Source organism: Pipra filicauda, unplaced genomic scaffold (genome assembly GCF_003945595.2).
Source record: "Pipra filicauda isolate LSUMZ 115617 unplaced genomic scaffold, ASM394559v2 scaffold313_size859762_pilon, whole genome shotgun sequence".
NCBI classification, from domain to species: Eukaryota; Metazoa; Chordata; class Aves; order Passeriformes; family Pipridae; genus Pipra; species Pipra filicauda.
Genome location: NW_024104436.1, coordinates 609,878 through 634,040, shown reverse-complemented (window position 1 = coordinate 634,040; position 24,163 = coordinate 609,878). Strand labels below are relative to the sequence as shown.

At 43.9% G+C, this 24,163-nt stretch overlaps 1 protein-coding gene across 1 annotated transcript in view; it reads left to right on the top strand.

Moving 5' to 3' along the window:
• The first annotated feature begins 7,438 nt into the window (after positions 1 to 7,438).
• NUAK1 (NUAK family kinase 1) overlaps positions 7,439 to 24,163 on the top strand; it is a 48,300-nt gene continuing 31,575 nt past the window's right edge. The window contains exon 1 of the mRNA XM_027715164.2: positions 7,439 to 7,749. Within this exon, the coding sequence (XP_027570965.1) occupies positions 7,462 to 7,749 (288 nt within the window). The 5' untranslated portion in view covers positions 7,439 to 7,461. The remainder of the gene's footprint in view (positions 7,750 to 24,163) is intronic.

Sequence of the window (24,163 nt, the reverse complement as noted above, 5' to 3'; positions counted from 1 at the left end):
GGCTGCAGACAAATGAAAAATAAACAAAATAAAGCTAAAGGAAGCTGGCAGCCTCTGTGCTGAATCTATTTTATCATTTAGTATTGTTTTGACTCTGACAAACTAATGATCAGTGAAGGAAAAATACAGCCAGTCTTACAGCTATGAAGCCATGATGCACACCACGCTGAATTCCAGTATATCAGTGGGAATTTAGGGGGAGGTGGGGAGGAGGAGACGATTTCTCCATGTCAGATTTCGCCCCTAGCATGGGGCCTGTGACAAGGTGTGGAGTTGTCCACTGTTCCCCAAAACACCTCCAGGAGGGGAAAGGGCTGCCTTTTGAGAAGGCACAGTTCAGCCCTTGCTCCCCTTTGTCTCTGCAGGGAAGGAGGTTACCAGGCAGCCTGCAGCATGTGTGAGAAAAGAGAGAATAGAGGACTATGTTGTCATCAATTCCTTATAGATTTGTCTTCTAACAAGAGCCAGGTGGCACACAGTGCCCATTTCTCCACTAGATTTGAACTGTATACTCACGCTGCCAAAGGAAGTGATGCATGTTATCAGTCTAATATAACAAATGCTGTTCTGTCTGATGGGGTAAATTGTATATCTATCATGACATGGTAGATGTTCTGTTCTAAGTGTCGTGGAATCCATTTTTGGTAATTGGGCATCATTTGCTGTCATCATCCCAGATACCTGCCCGCCAGTGATAGTCATGGGGAAAGGCTTGTTCAGGTGAGTGCATCCAAAGGTATGAACATGCAGTAACTCATTGGTGTCCAGTAACACATGCAGCATGACTTTTAGCATAACATCTTGTGCTTAATCATCTTCACTCTAAAAAATATATATATAAGAAAAGAAAGATACATATATTTTTGTCTTTTTCTATTGGAGCAGCTTTACCCTTGTATTTGCAAGAAAACTGGTTAAGCATCAAATAGCTTCATGAAAAGAGTGATACAATCTAGACACAGGTCCATAGACCTCAACATCAAAACAATCATCTTGTGCAAAACATTTGGTTTTCTTCATCATAGGCGTCAGCACAATGAACACCATACAAAAACCACAACTAAGGCTAATACCTCATGCCTTGCAGGATCTACCCAGTGGCTGTGATATCTCCATTCAATCAGACTGGGCAGGAAATCCCAGAGTCCTGGAGGGATGTATCTGCCCCATCTCATCCGTGAGTCATCCAGGATGAAGGGGTCACAATGGCAAAAGTTCATGCTTCCCCGTTCTGTTCCCACACAAACATCCCTAAGTGAAGGCCCCTGCAGCGCGCAGCTCCCCAGCACAGGCTGGCAGGCCCCAGCACCTCGTCTGCATTTCGCTTCCCCTGCCTCTGCCCCAGCTACCTCCCAGCCCCAAACCAACCCGCGGCTGCACAGCTCCACCCTTTTCCACCACGACCCACAGGCACCACTGAGCACCACCCGTGTTTACACGGTAAGGGCTCGTGGTTTCACCACCAAAACCCAACCCTAAGATACCTCGCTTGCCTGCACCATTGTGCTGGGGGAGTTGGGGCTGGAGGAAATGGTGCAAAATGGTGGCCAGTGATGACCACTCCTGGTGATGCTGTGGAGAAGCTGTGTGTGTATAAGCTACGCTGAAACCAGGTGCAGCAGCTGGTAGTGGGCAAAATGAGCTGGGTGGAGATCTGGCTGCCTACATGTGGCCTAATGGGCTGATGGTGGAAATCAATGCAGTCAGTCAGTCTCTCAAAATAAGGGCAAAAAAACAGAAGGAGCGGAAGGGAGGAAACTGAAGGCAAAGAAGGGAAGTGATGAGAGGCGGGGAGTTGCTGCTGAGTGACTTAATTACATTTTAAATTTATTTTCTTGCACTTTGCGTTGGTGGAATGAGCAATCCACTGACAGTGGCCCAATGCAATTCCCTGTTCGTGGTGATGGAACTTGTATGTGGACTTTAATCCCAAAAGTATTAATGTGCAGGGGGACAGAGGAGGATGGCAGTTTGGATTGTGTTGCTAATTAATTCAATAAAATTAATATATAAATAACACGGTAAACACACTATCACAGAGTTTTACATCTAAAGAACATCTAAACTGAATGAGAAATAGGAAAGCAACAGAAGAAGGAATTGTGTGTGCTCAATCCTTCTGGAAACCCTGCAACAGAAGAGACGCTGAGCCTCACCTGCTACATTTCAGTTTCGTCTCCTGAGCAGTTCGGGTTGTTTCTCTTCACTTCTCAGTGGTGTTGAGCACCCCATTTTAGCAATAACAGTCAGGAATTTTGGTGTCATGTGGAATTGTTGATTGTAGAAAAGCAGATTTTGTATGGATAAAATCATGTGACATAAGCATACAGGCACAGATATGCTTATGTAAAGGAAGCACATGATGTAAATTCAGCAGGTGACTGCTATCCTCTGTGCTATGGATATTCCAATAAAACATAACAAGCAGAAGAAGAAATGACCAGTATTACAGGCAAAAATTGTAACTCATTCATTGTCTAAATTCTCAATGGAAGTCACTGAAACAAAGGCTTGAGGCTTGGAAACGGAATTTTAAAAGATATTTTATGAACATACAACTCCTCTCCTATTGAAAGTCTTACAGCCTAAATTCCAGAGTCCTCTCCAAACAGACATTACAGACATTATTCAGTTTCTTCACTGCCCATAAAGCTCTGTAATGGGTCCGGGATCCAGATTCAGAGGGCTTAACTTCACCTAAGTCTCTATTTTTCCTATTGCATGGACGTCTCAAGAGGCCTAGAGGCAATCAAATAACAAGAGGAGACACATGAATTTAGAGGGAAGTTATAACCTCTGAATCTGGGCCCTGTCAGTGTTCATTATTTGACTGAAGTATTGTTTTAATAGTAAATCAACATCTGTGGGATGCAAACAAGACACATCTCAAAAGGCCACTACTTGTCAAGGTAAAGTTTTTTTATATGGCTCACTACAGAGAAAATCAGCATTACAGTCTTAATCCTGAACTTTCTTGACTCCCGCAAGTTTCATAAAGCATACAATTACAAAGACTGGATGTGATCTGCCAGGGCAGATAATATGCAGATACCTGCCACAGCAACCAGATGGATGCCAGCTGTCTCTGCCAGCCCCTGCTTTCTAAAGGATAATCCCTATTCTTGAGTGGAACACATTAGCATGCTTTCACTTCATCAGACCAAAAAGCTCTCTCTCAGCAGGTACTTAACACAGAGGAGAAAGTTCAATTGAGAGAATGTCCTCTGGTTGTCATCTTTAGATTTGCAGTCTGGACAATGCTGAGCACTCTAGCTTGGTCCAGCAAATGCATACACCCACACTTATTTTGATTATCAAGCATGAGCAGTCAAAGCAAATCAATTGATTTTCAGAACTATGGTTATGTTTTTCTTCATGTACAGACTAGAGAGCTGAGCGGAGGGGACTGATATCTAAGAGAGCAGCATGTAAGTATCTGAGAACACGTCTGTTGCATCTTTGAATCCCTTTAGTACTCATTTCTCCCCTTTCTTTTATCTTACACTATAGGGAACAGTCAAAGAAGGTGTTCCAGGTCTCCAACAGCCCCCCCCAGAAGCCAACTTTTGTATGGGTGGTAACAACACTGTTGAACATCGGCAAACACTGAGAAATGCTTATGAGCAAAAAGTCTGAGTACAAATCATACCATCTCACCAAGTTAAGCTGCAATAGGCATAATCGTTGCACAGAGAGAGTACCTCGTCTCAGTTTGTAAAATAAGTATGTGTAGTAAGTATCTTTGAAATCCTGTTTTGTTTTGCTTTGGTTTTTTATTTAGCTAAATATATGGAATGAATTAACATCAGCTCTATGAAACTCATGCCTCATTTTAGATGCTGTCAGCTTTCTGAGGAGACCTAAATATTTGACTGAGTGCTATTAAGCCAGTGGGTTTTTTTATCCTGAGTGTCTCTATGCCAGATAATAAATAAGTTGTGCTGTTTTGAAAGTTCGTGGCAAAATTAATCCTAAAAACGCACTGAATTTTATGATAAATTTTTATTGCTAGCATGCTGCAATCTTTTAAGACTACTTTCCAACTCATATTGATTTAGGAAGGTAAGCCTACTGAAATCAATGGCTTTGTTGTTGTTGTTATTGTGATTCTCTGTATAGTTTAGATTTGGTGCAATATATCCTCCAATACTGTTTTGCAAATTAGAGCCTAATCCTATTTCCTTTGAAGCTGGCTAGCAGAAGTCTGCTGGTTTCAATGGAAGGATAATTCCTTTTTGTGAGTAAGGAAAAGCATTTACGTAAAAAAATACTGTCAGAAATGAAGAATTCCCTAGTGGTGTCTATAAACTCAGAGAGCTGAAACTCTCACCAAATGTTTATTTCAGAAACAATGAAACACTACATGTTTTATACTGACATGCTAAAAATTAAAAGGAAATACTTCTGTATGTTGGTGATACACTCAATCAAATGCATACTTCTATATTTATCATTTTCAATTACCATTGCTATTACATATGAGCACAGAAACTTTCTCGTGTCCAATTTTAATTTACATATTTGATTTGCTCAGTGCTCTCTGGCTTCACACTTAAGAGCGTGGACATTCCAAAGGAAAAGTGGTATTTCTAATACTACATAGTACCTGTGCTTACTCCATTAAAAAACTGGCATTTTTCATTTTGGAGTTTCTGGTATTTTATCTCTCCAATCACAACATATAGCAATGGTTCATGACATATTTCCTTATGGAACTGATGATGTATGCTTCCAAGCAGCTAGAAGAGAACACTCTTGGGAATATTAACAATGCTTATGAGCATAACATAATGACACCTATTTTCATCACTGGCATTCATGCTTTTCGGCTATTCAAGTGGTATAAAGGACCTGAAAATAGGCTATACTGAGTTCCAGCCTGAAGGGAGCTTCCAGATAGTCTGACAGCCATAGCTCTTCCTTGCTGCCTCTGGGGGGCCCAAGCCACTCCTGAGCTGCTCCTGCAGTCCAGCGTGCAGTCTGCACAAGTCAGAGCAGGACCCGGGCTGCTCTCCTCTTTGGTGAGACTAGGGCTTGCACTGGACATGCAGAAACACCAGGCAGTTACTACTGTCATCTTGACAGACTGCTGTGCCTTTGGCACGCAGCAAGATTGGGCTCTGATTTAATCTATGTAAGTGAAGTTGTGCTGAGGTGAACACATGCCAGGACAATTTTTCACTTCTCCTGGCAGTCAAGGACACCCTTCATGTTCCTTGTGTTGCCAGCCCCTCTCCTAGCTCCCTCCTGCCTCTTGGTGCTGCTGCATTCCCATCCATGTGCCAATCCCTACTTGAAGCAGGTTTGCCCTGCATTCCTTCATGTGGATGTTTCTTGGGGCATCCCCTCAGTTTGAGAAGAGCTACATAAGTGGGTTTCAGACTGGGGGCATTCAAGGCAGCCACTGCAGCAGTGATGTTCCTCTCCTGCGTGTAGGTAGCCCAGGCCTTGCTTTATTCAGTGCCAGCTGGGGGGAATGCAATAGCACTTCAGAGCATTAAAACAAAACAACAAAAATATCAAAGCTACAACTGTCACCTCACTTCTTACAAAGAGAGGGCCACAGAATTTTTGTCCTTTCCACAGCTAAAATAAAGGAAGGGGCTACAGGAGGACGAGGCACTCTTTTTTATCTGTAAAGTAACAGTGAGTCTTCCCTTTCCCTTTCTGCTTTGGAATAGCCAGTTTGATGTGTAGTCTGTGAAAGAGATGTTAAATTTCATGCTCTGGGGCTTAAGTCAATATCAGGCTTCCAAAGATCAAGAAGCCAGCAGAGGAGGTGTTACTTCTGACAACTGCAGGATTCTTTCTGTTTTCTTCAACCCTTGTGGCGTGGTGCTGGTTCCTGCCAGGAATAGGGTACTGCACTAAGCAGACTTGCCTTGAGCCAGACTTGAGCTGGGCACTTTTGCTGATCCTAAAATGAAGGTGTAGTGATGGTAATTACAGAGAAACTTCTGTTTTCAAGTTCAAGTCAGAGGGGCTAAGGCTGCAACCTCAGGGACATGTGTTCACTGTCTCAGGAAGAAACCTTGAGGAAGTCCAGCCTTATATACTGGCCCAGCGAGTTAGAAGAACCAAAGATACCAAAGCTGGTATCACCCCATCACCTTGACACCCATGAGTTACTTACATTTGAGAAACATGAGCCTTTGCAAGAGTCAGCCAGTAAAATTGGCTGAGCTCACAGACCAACTTCTGTGCTAACACTCCTCCAGCAAAATGGAGGGACGGGGCTACTGACTCCTGAAATTCTGTGCCTTGGCATTGCTGTGACCGTGAACTGGAACACAGAATTTCAAAAGGTATGTGCCCTGTGCTTGCAGGGCAGACAATCCCAGCTGTAACTTGCCTCTTAAGAACAGTCAGCAGGGAAGAGACACTGAGTCAGGGCTCTCAAAGGCCTTTGCACTGGTCCAGCAAACTGGCCATACTGCAGCACGCCAGAGCGATTTCACCCCATGCAAATTTCCTGTTTCTGCTACTAGAGACCATCTGCCTTCACTGGCCGTGGGCTTGGGGATGGCTTCTTTTCTAAAGGAAACATCTGATTCGACTTAACCCTGGCAACAATTTATATGTCTGTATTGGTTTAAATTTTCAAGCTGTCTCTGTGACAGAAATAACCACCTTACTTTAAAATGAAGAAAGCGTAAACCCGATGCATTCTTTTGTTATTTCAAAGATCCTGAAAGCACAGGCGAGGTGCTCCTCAGCTCTAGATCTTGGCGCCAAGTTTGCAAGTTGACCACAGCGGGATGGGGCCAGGAAGGTTCTGACAGGCAAAAACCTCCTGGAGCGGGCAAACAGCGCCTGCCCATGCTAAGGACAGGCGGCACCTGGGCGTGCCCGCGTTTTGCTGCCAGTTCCATTAACATGAAAACCCTACAGGAAACCCTCGCCCGCGTGGTGAATGGGGAAAATTAAGCGTTTTCTGGAAAAACTTTCCAGACCTAAATTTGGTGCGGTCTCACTCGAGCCCCTGCCCGCCGTCCCTGCAGGTGCAGACGCCAGACACGCGGGGCCAGGGCGGGCGCTCCGCCTCGCCCCAGCGCGGCCCCGCTAGGACCCGGGTCTCAGCCCGGGGCCACGCCGGGCCGGGGTTCGGCCCGGCTGAGGCGCCTTCCAGCGGCCCGGGAGAGCCGCCGCGAAACCCCCGTCGCTCCGGCGCACAAAAGAGGGCTCGGGGCAGGCAGCGCTCGCCGCCGCCGACGCCCCCACAGCCACCGCTCCCCCCCCGGCTCCGCGGCTGCCGGGGCGGGGCGAGCCGGCAGGAGGGGCCGCCCCGCGCCGGATCCGCCGCCGGGGCGGGCGGCGGGGAAGGGGCGGAGAGCGGGGGCGCCGCCACCGCCCCCCGGCCCGCCCCGCCCGCCGCGCCCCGTGGTGCCGGCGCGGGCGCGGGGCCGAGGCAGAGGCGGCGAGGCCGGCGGGGCGCTCACACCGCGCCCGCCGCCGCCGGGCATGGAGGGCGCCGAGGCGGCCGCCCGCGGCAGCAGCAGCCCCAGCCCCGCGCAGCCCCGCGGCTCCTCCTGCGGCCCCGGGCCGGCCGGCGGCGAGGCGGCAGCGGCCATGGAGGAGCCGCTCGGGGAGGCTCCGTCCCCGGAGGTAACGGCGGCGAGGAAGCAGCAGGGGGTGAAGCGGCATCACCACAAGCACAACCTGAAGCATCGTTACGAGCTGCAGGAGACCTTGGGCAAAGGCACCTATGGCAAAGTCAAGCGGGCCATCGAGAGATTCTCTGGCAGAGTGGTAAGGCTGGCGGAGTGGCTTCTCTCTCTCTGTTCGTTTCATATGTGCAGGTATATGTAACTTTAATTTCCAACGCCGGGTGCATTCCGTCGGGACCCTGCCGCCAGGAGCCCCGTCCCTGTGCGGGGCTGCCGTGTTGTGGCGAGGCGGGCGCTTGGCGTGGCCGCAGCCCGCGGGGACCCGGGTCAGCATCCCACCCGTGCCTGCGGTCCAGGGCTTTGTTTAGAGTGCAAATCCAGTAGAGAGACTTCTGTATGGGTGGAGTGGTGAAGGTATTGTAGTAGCACATCGGTACATTTTGGAGGGATGCGTTATCATTGGAAAAATAGGGTGGCTTATTGTTTTTGTTTTGTTTTTACATGCGAGTCTGCTGTGAACAGTTATTTTTTTCCCCCGGTGGAAATTCACGGTTTGGTGAAACCTGTCACATCCCCCAGCTGACCAAAGCTGCTCACAGAGTACTGTCAGAAGGGCAAACGTTGGCTTCTCTGTTTAAAAACGCCGTGGTTCAGTCATACTTTTGCGACCTGAACTTTGCTGACACCTAAAAAAATTGCAGGGACTGCAACCCAGCTCCATTGGTTTTTACGATCCGTTTCACCGCTCAGCGGTGCCGGCTGGCTCGAGACTTGAAGCAGCCCGGAGGTTGTCCAGCAATAACTCAGCTTCAGCATTTCCTCACCGGTGCAGAGCTCCAGCCGGGCGCAGAAATGCGATTGAAGCAGTGTACACATTAGTCACAGTTATTGTCATTTTTCCTTCCCAGAAATATGTAACTATTCACAGAGGGCAAGCGAATGAGAGGCAGGCGTTGTTGTGTTAAAGATTGTTCTGAGGAATAGATGGTTTTCTACAGAGGTCTCCATGCTGAAGTAGACTAATTGAGTTTTCACTCGACTTCATCTAAAAGCAAGGCATTTCCCTGGTGACGTTACATTTATCTTTCCCTTTCGGTTGCTGGGAAGCTCAATGTGCACCCAGAGGCAGAAGGATCTGTAAAACAGAAAATGAAATTTCAGATGCTATGGCTTTAATAAGGAACACTTACTTTGCAACTGAATAGCTTTGTGTCGACAGTGAAAATGAGAGTTTCAGCCAAGTTGTAGAGTCATATCATATATGCTTTCAGTTTATTAGCTCATTTGGAGGCTGGCTAAAGAGAAACCAGAGATGGACATCTCTGCACATGCTCACTCTAAGTCCATGATTTTTAAAGTTTGCTGTCTTGGCCATTTTACAACTTCAGGCTAACAAAAGCTCCAGGGCTATATTATATACTATCATTTTTTAAGTAGATTATTTTTGACTTACATTACAAGATGTAGTAAATAAGCAAGTAAATGGAAAACATCTTTTTTAAAAGAGTTGAGAAATTAAAAAGGAAAGGTGACAGTAATGTAAATGAGATTTGGCTTTGGGAAGTGCCCTCACAGGAAAAGATGTAGAGTGTCTCTCATCTGAGTTAACAACAGACTAGGTCTTTCTGTATAACTGTCAAGCACTTCAGCTACACAGCTAAAGGATACTTTGGTGATATGTTCTGAACTGAATTTATATGGCTAATGCCATCTTGAAATGGAGAGAATGAAAATCAGAATACCCATGCAATCTTAAATGCAATAAAAATGTAACACTCGCACTATCAGCTGGTGTGTGGAAGCTAAACAAGTCCTTACCAGGGTGTGAGTTTTTTTACTGGAGTAATGCAAGCCTTGGCGTGTGGCACTTCATAATTATTAACTAGTCTGCAGGCAAGTTCTGGTGTAATGTGTCTGTTTGAACTGGAACATCTGCAAGTGTATGTAAAGTATCCACATTTTGTCTGCTTGCAGAATAAAAGCTAGTTGTCAGGAATCCAGCCAGATCTAAGTGAATGGAAAACGCTTCTTGTTTTCCGACAGTTCTGTTGTCTGGCTGATACAGTGAACACCGATTGCTTTCTGTAGGTGAGATAAGAGCACCGACAGGATGACTGATCAGAGAGGGGCAGAATTTTCCTTCCTTTTTTCCACCTCTCTTTCTCTTCCCTTTCCTCTTCTCAATTCTTATTAGTGGACGGAGCACACATCATCCGTGAGCGGGTTGGACCAGATGCTGCTGTGTCCAGCAGGGGATGCACAGAGCAGGGGATGTGGCCGGCACTTTCTCTTGCACCATGTCCAGTGCCAATCCTATCTCAGCCGGCAGCTAGGAAGCGAGAGTCCTAAGGTTGCTCTAGTCCGGTCTGTTTGCTTCCTATTCTGCTACTGGTTTAGCTAATCATCTCTTTCTTTACTCAGTGGTAAGCAGGTATTTGAAGCTGGATGGTAACAGATTGCGAAGCTGGACCTTGGCAGCGGCACTGTGTTGCCATTCACCAGCCCTGTCTAAGCGATTCTCCTATTTGGCCTTTCCATCTCTTGTCTATCAACAATCTCTTTAGCTTTAGTATGGCATTTCATAAAGATATTTGCATGACTAGCCAGGCTTTTAATATGAAGCACAAACTTTGGATTTGTCATCATCTGTATAAATACAGAGCTCGGAAATGAGATAGAAACTGGCACATTTGGGTAAATAAAGTGGGACCTGTCTTCTTACCATGGTTTTAAAGTAAAGATGTACTTTAGTCCTGTGCCACTGGAAATCAATAGCGGGATTTCTGTTGAATTGAATGAAAGTAGCATTTGGAATGTGTTCACAGGTTACAGGTTTATTCAAATTGTTATTCCTCTTAACTTTAACTTCATTGTCTTTCCTCCTAACGCAGTGGTACATGATCATAAAGCTTCCTGCCATAAAGCTTCAGGGTAGATTGTATGATACATTTGGTTTCTTATTGGAAACAACTTAAGTGAATTTGTGTATTAGTTGCCACAGTGACTGCAGACAGTATTGCATGCTGCATGAAGCAGTTAAAATATTGCCCTCTACATGACGTATGAGGCGCCTAATTTTGCCAGCAAGATTTTCTTCATTAGTACTGGCTCAGTATACACAGTTGTAACTTATGATATTTTAAATTAAGGCACCTGTTAGTAAGTGTAAGGATGAAGAGATGATATCACAAGCCTGTGAAGTAACACTCATGTTGACGTTTCTTTGGGCGTTTTCTCCACTTGACAACTTGCACATGTTAAACTAAAGAACTGAACTGTTGTTTGTGTTATGTATTCAATGTTTGTTAGCCAAGAAATCCACTGTTACACTTATATCAGCCTTAGTTAAGGTGTGCATTGACCACCTCTGACTGATTCTGTGTGTGATGCAAGAAGATGGTAAATGCTGCTGGGTTTCTCTTTGAGTAAATGATTCCCCTGGAGTAAATACTCATTAGAATGCAACTTTAAATTACAGATAGGTGTTTTCAGTCTTGTTATCTGTGTATTCCTGATATTATACAGAAAACAATACCTGGATTAAAAAAATGCGTTAATTTTAATTAATGTTAACAGAGGAGCATGCAGCTCTCTGAAACATGGAAGATGCCAGGTAAACCTTATTAGACTGCCTGGAGCACTCCCAGCAAAGTTTAACGCAGGGGTTCAATAGCCTGGCCGGTGTACAGCTCCCTGGGGGTGCCCTCCTGCGAGATGCTCTGCTGGGAAGCCTTTTGCCTTTCTCGCCACCCCTGGACCAGGAGCTTGTTAATGTTGCTGGTTGATTGTTACAACCATTCATGAAGCTCCCTGTGTTATCTGCACTTCCTTTCTGGTACCATCTGTCTGCAGAAGAGATTTTGACGTTTTCAAAAGCCAGGAGCTTGTCTCCCTTTCTCTGCTTAGGCTGCACCGAGGAGGCCATGAGGAGTAGATGCAGGAGCCTCCCCCTCCACCTTTATCTTCCCCTTTCTGCCTGAACCATGACATCTTTTCTTCCTCCTCACCAGCAGGTGGAGGAAGCACTATTCTCCTCCAGCCGTTCCTTCAGAAAGTTAATTATTTTGGGAATTGATGACAAGCTGCAGCCCAACATGAAAAACAGGCACATGGTTCATATTTGGGCAGGCGAGTTATGTGTGGTGGCTGGCGCCTGTTATTTATCTATTTTGCATAAAAATTCAGGTAGAAGGATGTTGCCAAATGAAATTGGTTTCTGAATCAAATCTTGTAAAAAACCCTTACACTTTAAAGCAACAAATCTTTTTATTTGCAGCTCCAGTGAAAACCTCTCCTTTGAAACAGCTCTGCATTGTGATGCTTTTGAAGGGTTGGACAGGATTTTTGAAACCCTGAAACAGCAACAGATTGCATGAAAGGAGGACCTTTACTTTGCTGATTGTATTTCTCCATATCATAACAAAACCAGAACATGAATGCCAACAATGACAGCTCTGTCATATCAGTAATTAAGGCCTTGTTGGCCACACAACCGTTTGTTTGTTTGCAGTGTGGTTTTTAAGGGTTCCATATAACAGGATAAAAATGTGCTCGTGGGTCACTGAGGATAGTGAAAGCCAGGTGAAACGTTTGTCCCAATTCTCTTATCTGCACAGCTGATATCACAGAGAATGCTGGTATCCCTCTCAAGCATGTGAATTCTTTTATCTTTAATGATATGTTATATTTCCATTTTTTTCCCCCTAAGAACTTCTGCTTCACTTAGCACCCGGGTCACTACTTCGTATTGATTTTTATCTTGATCGCTCAGTGCAATATCCAAACTGCTCAGGATAATGTCCAAATCTGACACAGAACTGTTTATTTTTTTTTTTAAGTTCTTTGTTGCTCTTATTAAGATATCTTCCTTTGTTGCAGACACCGGTGTAAGTATCTACACAACACTGCTGTGATGTGAAGTGCTTGTACAGCACTTTGCACAGCAGGTTCCTGATTTGTGAATGTGCCTTCCACAGCTATGATAATACACTTGAATTATAGAAACAATAGCTTGTATCACTACCCCATTTTATACATGAGAAAGGAAAAACTTGCCAATTAAAGCCAAAATCGTCAGACATATCAGCTAGTTTTGAGTGCAAACCTAATACTTGATTTTTTTTCCAGCCACGTAGAGTACGTAACATCAGGGTCCTATGGATGATAGCCTCCTCCTCAGGCTCTCCTGCTTCCTGGGCTCTCTCTTTGCCCTGAGCTTTTGTCCCTGTGTGACATCCAGCTTCGGTCTCTGTTCCTGGCCCTTTTGTACTCCACTGCCTCTTGCTTTGTTGTGCATGCCAGCGCTGTGACCCGTGCAGAGTGTGCTGCTTTGCTCCCTGCTTCCAAGCTGGTAGCTGCCAGCACGGTCTGCGCAGCCTGGGGTGGCTGCTGTGTACACCTCTCCTGCCATGCAATGCTTACGTGGGGCCAGAGGAGGGGAGGAGGAGAGGTTCTTGCAAAATGTGTCACCTAAAGCTTATTTATGTATGTATGTGTGTATTTATTTATTTATTTAAGATGTGTGAACTGAGTTCTTTTAGGGACTCGTAATGTGACTAAATCTGGACAATGTTTTCATGGTGCTGAAGGCATGTTAGTGAAACTCAGGTCATCCTCTGAATGCATGGAAATTCTAGATCTGGAGTGAACAGAAGTTGGAAAGAGTATATGCTGTTAATTTGTTATTTGTTCCACCCTTAGTTATTAGATGTGTTCTGAGATTCTGCTTTAAAAAAGAAAAGAAAACAGGATTTGGAAAAAAAACCCACTGGAATTAATCTAGTAAAAAACACTGGAATTAATCTAATGTCATTCACAGTGAATATTGTGGGCTTATTGCCATAGGAGTTACTACCTGGTTGTATAAAATTACTACGGTCTTCACATAAGCACTTGTTTAATTGAAATGCCAAAGAACACCTTAACATCAGGGGCTGCAGACAGAAATAACTGATTACAGCATGAAGGTCATCAGGAGAAAGGCACTAGTACAAAATGCTAGTTTTCTACATGAGAATTTTGTTGGAGAAGCAGATTTGTTCAGGGGAGTATGGTTCAGTGGTATGAAAGTCTGAATTAATGACTAGCCAGTGAGGAGTCATCTGAATACACTAGCTTGTCAAATCTTTTACCAAATTAAAGAACAACATGTTCTTTGAGCTTTGAGTGGACATCAAGTAATGTTCTTTCAATGATGTTGCACTTTCTTACAGGTGAAGAAATTAAAAGTTGCATGCTTTTTTTTTTTCCCCCTCCTGCATTGGATTGAACAATTTTGGGCAGGTCAATGAACTTTCCTGTGTCTCAGTGTATTCATTTCTGAAGGGATACTACTTAATATAGGAAAGTTTAACTAATCGACAGGGCCCATTTTGGCCTGATACATACCTAATATGATTCCCTCTAAATGTGAAATTCACAACAGAATTTGAGCCAATGTTTATAATGCAGCCTTCAGCTAAAAACACTATAACATGTCTAAGCGTTTTTACAAATGGTTTCACAGCACCATATGCTAGGGAACACAACAGAATGGAAATTGCTTGTACAAAGTCTTTCATTAGATATTGCTGAAATATACTGCGTTTTTTTAGTGGCATATGTTCTAAAAATTATTATTATTTTTTTAGGAACCACAATGTGGATTTACCATGTGGATACAATTACTGTATATATTGTAGTTCGGGGTCATACATGTTTGAACAAAATCGTGTGGAATGTGCAGTTCTTGTGAACAATTGTTTATTCTTTAGAGAACTGTAATTGTAGTTAGTCTGTGTTTTGTCTGGTAAATAAATAACCCGAGAGTCTTTGCTGGAGTGAAGCACTGGGAGGAGGCATGCAGTGTCCACAACAGTGCCAAGGAAGAATGACAAATGTGGGTTGAAACTCAGTTCTGGATATATCAGCCTTGAACACCAGCAGGTGAATGTGTGTTATCCAAATGTAGAGCATATGGGACATGTTTCCAAAACCCACATACCAGGGATTTGGAAATTGGCTGCTGACCTTTGGTTTGGCATAGGCATCTCCCTGGTTCCGGTCTCTGCCTCCTGTACCATGCTTATGCCTGTCTATGTGAACCAGGATGCCCGTGCCAGAGCACCTCCTCTTGCTGTACAACCATGCTTCTCTCAGCAGGATACTGTTCTCCTCATTGTGCGCTCTTCCTGTGACTCCTCCTCTGTGTGGAGTGGCCGCAGCCTCAGCAGCTCCCGACCTGGGTAGGGGTGGAGGTTGCAGCCAGTGTCCAGCTCTGGTGGTCACTTTCAATGGTTTACACACCACCGGTGATGGGTGCCTTGGCATGGGAATCTCTGACCTACCGAGAATGTTGTTCTCTTCTTACCTCCTACATAAGTCAGGATTTGTCCCTAAATTGCCCAGGCGTGCACCAGACACCTTATAGAAAAACCTCTTGTCATTAGCCCTGATAGGTTGATGTACTTAGGATAGTTGGTATGTCAGAGGAAGTGTCTTAGATGAAAAGGTCTCCGACTAAATATGTAAATGATATTTGTCAGTGTTTCCCTCAAATATCTTCCAGCAGATGTGAGTACCATGTGTGTCCATTTAATAAACTAAACTCAAAATAATTTCCACTTTGCTAGATATATGGGGAATAGCTGGGCAGGGCGGGGAGCGAACTACAAAGCAAGGTAAAGGCTGCATATGTGTGTTGTTATATTTGATGACCAATTCATTAAAGCCATAAGTGTATCCAGGCTTTCAATAGTGTTCTCCTGCTGTTGCTTCCTGTACTCCCTGGCTACAAAATCAGTCTCTATGGCTCTCATTTGTCTTACCCACATGAAAGACTTCGAGCATCTGCAAGTTATGATTTGAGAAGTATCTGCTTTTAAACAGAATATATATATCACCGTGTCTTCACAGGCAGAAGAGTATGTTGTATAAATTAGGGGATCCTAGACCTTTGAACACTAGGGGGCTGGGTGAGATGCTCTGTGTGCTTACTGTGTCTGGCCATACCCATCAAACATCCTGGACCCACACCAGAAATGCCAGATGTTCAGTACACGTGGAGGCCCTCCTGCAACCTTTGCTGCATGTTGCAAAGGGTGGAGAGGGCAATGCTGTAGCCCTCCCTTGATCTTCCGTTGTTCTGGTACTCTTACTTGAGCTCAGTAATTTTTGTATTTTGAACTAAAGACCATGGGCCAAGCCTCAATGCAGTCTGTTAAACTATTGGATGGTATAAGCTCCTTGTGTTCCCTAACTCTCCAAAGACAGATGGGACTTGCTTCTAGATCTGATGGTTTATGAGACTCCGTCCTTAAAGCTGCCACTGGTCTGAATGGGATGCAAGTCCCTAGTCTTGCTCAAGTGTGAACGTTTTCAGGCTCTGTTCTTGCCAATGGAGGACATAATAAAACACTTTAACGGGTGGCTCCTTTCACTTGAAAAAAAACCCAGTCACACAGCAGTTAAGGGGAAAGGGGTTGGCATGGCTGGCATGTGTGAAACTGTCCTGGCCAGTTGTAGGTGAATGCAAAATCACAAAATAAATGCAGGTCTTGTTGTAAGTTTTAAGAAGACAACTGAGGTTGCTTAGTTTAACGTGCACATAATGTAACTGTTAATTTATGGATTCTTCCTTAGCCTTCCCTTCTCCCTGTTGGCATTTCCCACCTCACCTCAGCCACACCTCCGGCAGGGTGCCTGAGACCCCTTGCTATTGGGTCCTCTGGATGCCAGCCTAGTGAATGGGAGGGTCTGCTGCACCTTGTGTGGGGCTGGCTACCTCTGTGGTGAAACATCAGTGCTTGGCAGGCTGCTCTGTCCCTGTTGCTTCAGCTTACTGGTTGGCCTGTGGTAATCCCAGAGCCCTTTGGTCATTCTGGCCCAGCAGCCGGCATGTGGGACAACTTAAGCAGAGAGGCTGGAGGACTGTCTTTGTTCTGAAGTCTGGTGGCTTGAGGGACTTGCAATTATCCTAATGTCTTGCTGTGCTGAGGAGCTGAGTCAGCACATTTACTGCCTCAGAATAAAGACACTAGTTAAGGGATATTAGGCTTAAAAAAGAAAAATTGTTCCTGTGAAAAGATACCATGCCAAACTCAGAGACTAAATTTGGCTATTCATGGATAGTTCAGAAAGACTGGAGTCCTGCTGTTGATGGAGATCTCAAAGCCTCTATATCATGTTTCCTGTACACAAAAAGGCATTTGATCTCTACTGCAATTTCTAATCTCCATGAAATACCTGATGGTGAAGGATATCTCTCTTTATTTGAGATACAAGTGTCATTTTAAAAGTGAGTGTGTATAATTTTTTAATCACAGAAGATAGCAATGAGGGTTGGGTAGAAATACGTTTTTGAGCTGTGTGGTAATGAAACAAATGTTCCTTTTCGTTAAACGGTGCTTTGTTGTTTACACAAAAGGGTTAAGTCCTTTGCACACAAGTTTGACAGGGGAAGACAGCAAAGCATTTGTTAAAAAAACAGTTCCTGAGGCATGTGCTCAGAGCTGTCATTTATTTGCATATTTTTGCCATCGCACTCTGCACAGATCAAATATTACAGCTTTCCCGGTGGAGTGCAGCTCAGGAAGGAGGAGCGAAGGCCACCCAGTCCCTAAGGTGACCAGAGACACCTGTGGACACCTGGTGCAGTGGATTCAGCAGGGCCGAGATGGGGGCTGTTTTTTGGCATGCGGAAAAAAAAAATTGCCTTTGGGAGGAGAGGAGGGGAGAGTGCAACCTTCCTAGCTGGTAATGCTCTAATGCCATGTGGCCCGGAACCTGGAAGATTCCTGTAAATACCTGCTGGAGGCAATGCAGGCTTAGCTGACCAATGTAGGGATGCAACTGAGAGGCATCCACATTGCCCCCTTGGGAAGATGTGTTTTTAATCAGGACTATACATAAGCAACAACATCCTTCACACTACTTTTTTTGTCATGTTTATATTCTTTTCTTCAGGGTGCCAAAATGGGGTGAAATAATTAGATGGTGATCTGTGGGTTTAAGCTCCATCTCCTGTAGGAGCTGGTTTTTACACCGAGCGTGTGAATGGTTTCCCTGAGGTTCATCCAGAAAGCCTGTGGTGGAGCCGCAGGTTGGCCACAGCTCCAGCGCTGTGCTGGGCCATTCCTTTTGTGCGTATAACCATCTCAGGAAGATTTCTCTTGAAATGAACGTCCTCTTCCATGGCCATAGTCACACTTCGAAGGGATGGTGCCAATTTTTCAGAAGCCTGCCATCTCTTGTCTGTTGGAGGCAGGTCACCACTGCTGAGCACCAATTGGTACCAGTTGGTCACTGTTGTGTCTTCACAAACTGGGAGGAATGAGGGCCTTTAGCTAAACTGTGCAGTGCATTTACAGCCAGGTCAGGGACTAGCCATCTTTTTCAACTACCATTTTTTTTTCTGAGTACAGTTTGAGATTTTTCTACCAGGCTCTCTGTTTCTGTAAAACAAATGTATTCTCCCATCCTATCTGGCATTTTGTGATGAAAACGTGGTCTAATGGGACCTGTGAAATGCCTCGTTGTGGGTTGTGCATTACTCATGAGGAATTCATCAGGGAGAAGGATTTCATGCTGTACTTCAACCTCCTTCTAGCCTTTCTTGGATGAAAGGAAAACTCTGCAGCCGTGAATGTAACTGGTTATCATTATTGGATGTCATTACTCACTCACTCTGAGCATAAACCAAAAAAATTGCATCCCCTGTGATGTCCATGGGTAGAATGCTGCTCTCAGTTACATTAACACTTGTAAGCTGAAGAGTAGAGTTCGACCCTTTGTTTCAATTGAAATATTTGTTTAACACAAGCAAGGACTAAACAATACACTTGAAAGCGATTTGTGTTATTGTCTGTAGAGCAGAGCTTGTATTTTATGAACTGACTGATCATAAAGGCAGCATAAATCACGTAAAGCATTCTCATTTGCCTTTTCTTTCTTTTTTTCTTTTTGCAGATGGGGCTTGTAGAGTAGAGCTGCAGTCACATGGCTGCTCCAGGATATTTTAGTTGAACTGTGCAAGTCCATTAAACAAATGTAATGGCTTTTTGGAAAGAAGCGCTGCGTGTTTCAAACCAAATGTTTTACATAGAGAACATCTGGGTAGTTCTGGGTGTTTGTATGTAGAGCACATCAGACAGCAGCCGTAGTGAGCTCAGCTGGGAGGTTGCCTGGGATGTAGTTGTAGGATATGACAGTTCAGTTGTTATGGGGAAAAATTCCTATGAAGTATTGCCATAAACTGAATGTTTGGCACAAACACCTGTATCGTTGTTTTGCTGTACACCCAAGTTATTCTTCTTACCTGCCCAGCAAAACTCTAAGTGCTGTTTAAATAAGCCAGTAAATGCTGGCACCTCTGAGATGTGGCACGTGCATTAAAGTGTGCCTGAGGAAGGGGAAATGAAGCTTGCTCCGTTCTCAGTGAAGCACTATCGATTCCTGCCATGGGCAATGCAGTGCGAGTGAGCGATGAATGCAATATGTGAGAACGGTTTGTGTGATCGAGTTGGAATTGATTGATGTTCCAGTGGTGTGGTGTGGTGTTGCTTTGAGGAATGTGAAAATGCAAAACCGGTGAAACGCATGTAATTAGGCTGATATTAGAGTTTATTGGGGCTACTGGAAGAACTTTAACCTGGGTGAATTAATAAGTCTGTTTTTATTTCGCAGCATCGGAGGTAATATATTTCCAGGAAATGTAGGAAATGTTGAAAAATGTCTTATTTGGGAGTTGGTTCTTAAATTATTTCTGCAGTTTAACTGAGGAATGTGTGGTTCAAATGAGATTAAAGTTGTAATTTCCAGAGTAGCAACGCAGCTTCCCCTTTCAGGATTGTTTAACTAAAAAGTTAAACAAAGTGGGTTAGGCAGTCTCTTGGTCCCGTCCCTTGTGGACAGCAATTCACATTATGCAGCACTGCTTTAATAGTCCTGCTCGGTCTGACATGATTTGTGGTATTTGCTGAGATGAGTTTTTGGACCGAGCAGAGTGAGAGGGAACTGCTCCTCACTCTGAGGAAGGGGATATGTCCAAGTCTGTGCGAAGGTCACTGGCAGGGTGAAGTGGGAAGCCTGGGCTGCTGTTGTTACACTACCTAACAGCTTAGCTTCTGGCAAGGGGATACCAGAAACCTGAGTTCTAACTCTCCCTTGTTCAACTGACTCCAGCCAAAACACGTGCCAAAAAAGGTGTTTGTGCGTGTTGAAGAAGGGGGCAACAGTGCTGGAGATCTCAGAGTCTGGAGGAGTTCTTAGGCAAAAGCTTTCCAACGCGAAAAAAAAATTGGTTTGCTGTTTCTCCCCTCCAAAGTTAAGCCTCCTCATGACTACTTAGAACAACTGCCTGCAGTTGTGAACTCCTCTTCTATCAGGGAAAGCTAGATTATGCGTTTCAGGCTACCAAATTGCTTGATCACCAGCCACTTAATTGTAGGAGAGTATAATTCATTTCTCACCCTCTCATGTCTACTCCAAACCCAACTGGCTGCAGGGAACAAGAGTGTTCCTGTTCCTGTGTTACTCTCTCCACTGAGCCATTAGGGTGGCCCTGGTAATATACTTTCAATAAATAGAAGGGAACAACAGGAGGTTCCTCTACCTTCAGGGGTATAAATATTTCTCAGAAATCAGAGAAGGATGGGGAAGAAATTTTAGCAAACTCCTTTCCTTCTGCTGTAGCAATTCCACCACATGCTGTCATAAATTCTGGGATGGTCCCTTCCCAGAAGGGTCCGTTAAATAGGTAATGTCCAGGCAGAACAATGTAATACTGAAGCAGTGCATTAACAAAAGCAAATTTAATATTGCAAAGTGATCTGTAAGCCCTGGAGCAAAATAATCTGGGTGAGGCTTTGATACACGATGGCCAATCTTTTTGTTTTCCAAGAGTATTTTTCCAGATAGGATGTGGGTTTATGGTTTGCTAGATTCCTGCCAGAAAGTGGTGTTTATATTTTGATCCACCTTAGATCAATTTAGAAAAATATACTAGACATGGGTACATCTGATAGTTCTGTGTCATTAACCCTTCCAACTTTGCTGTTTAAACATATCTGTGCACTTTCCATGATATAATCTGTGTGGCCCACCATCTTTTCAGAATGAATCCCTGCTCATCAATGTTCATCTGAAAGCCTAAACTGTATAAATTCAACTTTAAAATCTCTCCACACTTCAAAATTCCATTCTGTTAATCTGGAATTTGAGGTGGTCAAGCAGTATGGTGTTGAGTTTTAATGAGTGTTGTGGTGCATTTTTTCTAAACAAGAAAGTCTCTTCCCAAGTTTTCCTTGTACTACCGTAATTCTCATGGTGAAATAGCACTTTCTTTTGTCCTCTGAAGGACTGCAGAACCAGGAGAGCAAAATTAAAAGATCTGAAGGTGATTTCACAGCTGTGGCAGAAGAGGCATTGTAAAGATGTGCAAAGCTCTCAGTGGTTCTGAGATTTCTCTGAACTCATGGAAACTTCACTGAAAGAGAGTAGAATAAGCCAAGCTACATTTATTTACCCACAACTTTCTCAAGGAGAACGTACCAATGAATGAAAATGTGCTGTGAGGTGGCTTGGGAAAAAATAGTTCTAAGAATGAGTTCAAACAATGTCTAACCTTCTTCTTTGTTTAATGTGAATTACAGCCTTGCACTGATGTAGCACCTTTCACCTAAACCTGCAAAATCACTTTAGAGACTCTGGTAACTGCTGAGGTTACCATTATTTAGCAATTATTTAGCAGCACATTGCAACAGTTTGCAGTGGTTGCTTAGAGGGTGTGAATAACCCTATTTCCAATTTAAATTATTGGGAGGAATTACAGGAGACTGTGTAATTTTCAAACTGGAACTAGATCCAGGCACCAGGGCTTTATACCTGTCTTCTTTAAAAAGTCATAAAGGGCTTTTTATAACAACGTAGCCAAGATCTTGGTTTTGTGTTTCATCCCCAAATTGATGCCTTGAACAGTGTGCACTCCTACTTTGGAGGATTACTTCAGTGTGGTTCACTGCTTATTCACAATGAAAAAACAACATTGAATTAAAGTCCCTCTCTGCTGCCTCAGGTTAGCATTTTGCATTACATCAGCAGCTGTGGTAGCTGTGAGATCAAGCCTCAAAATTAATGTGAAATCTATCTTCCAGTTTTTGGAGACTGGATCTGGAATACCCATGTAACATTGAGAACAGTAAACTTGGGGCTTGTGAATTCTTTCACTCCTCTTTATCCTGACTTGCTAGTAATTTAATTAGTGCTAAACAGTCTGCGCACAGACTTGCAGAAGTTAAAAGACTGACTGACATAAGATTCACTTCCAGTGACTTTTCCTCTTTTGCACATGTGCTGGATGGAGCTATGCTGTATTTGGAAGTTGATCAATAATGATTGCACAACTCTAACCTCATTTAAACTATGATATAAACAGACATGATAGAAACGGATGCTACCAGTTTTTTTCCTACTTAAAAGTGAAGTCAGCTTTTTTTTTCTTTTCTGCCTTTTTTTTCACCTCCTTTTTTTTTCCCCCTTTGTGGTTCCAACAAAATTGTAACCTGGAAGAAAAGCAGTTGGACTTTGTGAAATCCCAATTCAGTGTAGCATTTGGCTTTAGTAAATGTGGAAGCCAAAAATAAACATCTGCTTGGCAACTTCACCAGACGTTAACTGTAAATGCAGATTTCATCTTTTCAGTGAATGTGGCATTCGGTGCTGGTTAACATCTATTAAGGAGAATGATCCCTAGTTGAGGCTGTAAAGCATTTTTTTCTTTTAATTACAGTTACGAACCTCTGTTGCCTCGGGGAAATCCCCTACCCCAGTTCCTTTCCAGATATAATTTCTTATGCGCCAAAGCATGAACTTTTCTTGAAAGCTTGAAGGTAGTTGGATGGGATATTTGTGAGTTACTAGGCTTTGGAAAGGAGATGGTCTCCCATCAGTCTGTGCCTGACAGCCCCAAAACTTCAACTGGGCCGTTTTTTTTTCTCTTTTCTTTAGTCATTGAGAATTAGATCATAAGCCTCTTTTTTGCAGGCAGAGTGATCAATATTTTCAATTATTAGGTATTGCATCTTTGGATATTCAGAAGGCTATGATGTTACATTTAGAAATGTAAAAATGTAAGCAGTCCCATTCTTTTCTCCAGGAAGGTGAAGTCTGCACATGACAGGATGCCAGCCTTGGGCTCTGATCCTGACAGGCCACAACTGGAAACATCTTGTCAGATCTCTGCTTTTCAACAAATCCTTTGCACCCTCTGCTCCTACCAGGGCAAATTCATTTTACTGTGGATCGGAGAGGATTGAAGAGGGTACAGATTTGTGGTAACGTGCTGCATAGGTAGCACTGGGACAATGGGGAGGGGTGAGAAGGCGCAACTTGAGGTAGCACTATGGGAAACACTTCATTGCTAGGGATGGTGATTTTTTGTAGGATCTTCCTTCTCAAACTGAACAATCCTACAACTTGGAACTTCAGTAATGCAGTGTAAAAAGCTTTTTATTTTTGGAAGTGAGAAGTTTCTTAGTAGATTTCCAACACGTATGACTTCTGGCCAGGATTCTCACCGTTGAATGAAGAAAGGTCTGCCAGGTAAATTTGTCAGGGAATGCATGATGTAAATATGCCAGGTTTCATATACATAGCTGAGCATAGCAGGTACCAAACAATGAAGGGATGTAAACTTCTCAGTAAGGCAGTAGCTACTCAGGAAATGTGCTCACAAATCCTGTTAACAGGCACCGTATGTGGGGGTGAGGAGAGAAGTGGAGGAAGGGTGTTGTATGTGTTCCTCCTGGCACCCACTTTGTATATGTGCAGTATAAATGTGTTCATCTGGTGCCTTCCTGTTCATTAAAACTTGATTCCACAGACGTCTTTATGAATAAAGGGGAACTAGAGAGAATATATAATCCCCTGACCTAGTGTTCGTAATTAGTTAATTCTTCTTCTCCACTTGATGGATCGTCATTTATGATATGATAGCAGCAACTATGTCCAGAGAACCAGAAAAGGAAAATTAAACCCGAGATAATCGTACCTTGGTTCTCCAAGAGGCAGCAGCACATTGTGCCTCAGCTTATGCAAATAGAATTTTTACTTGAGACTTGGCACAAGAGTGAGTTTCTCTACAGGTAATGACATCAGCTGTATTTAGAAACATAAGCTATTTTATGTGGTACATTGTGAAGAGGGGAATGAAACAGAGTGATGCATAAAGATGTTTTCTTTATGCCTTTACCGTGCAGAGTGAGGCAGCTGTAAAAGAACCTGAAAGGTACATCACGGCACGTGCATCCTCACCCTTTATGTGTACAGCTGCTGTCTCACAACAACAATAACAGCATTTTGTGCTTGGTAACATCCATGATGTGAACAAACATGTGATGGAGCAGAGCAATGGGGAGATGCCCTGAGATTTAAATCAGCAGAGTCTCACTGGGTGCAGATGGCACCGGTTACCCCTTTGAGCAACTCCCCTGATTACCGCATAGTTTGCCAACATATCAAACAATAGAGTTGGGCTGCTGATAAATAATTAATAAGGATTTTGTTGCATGCTTGTCTCCCAG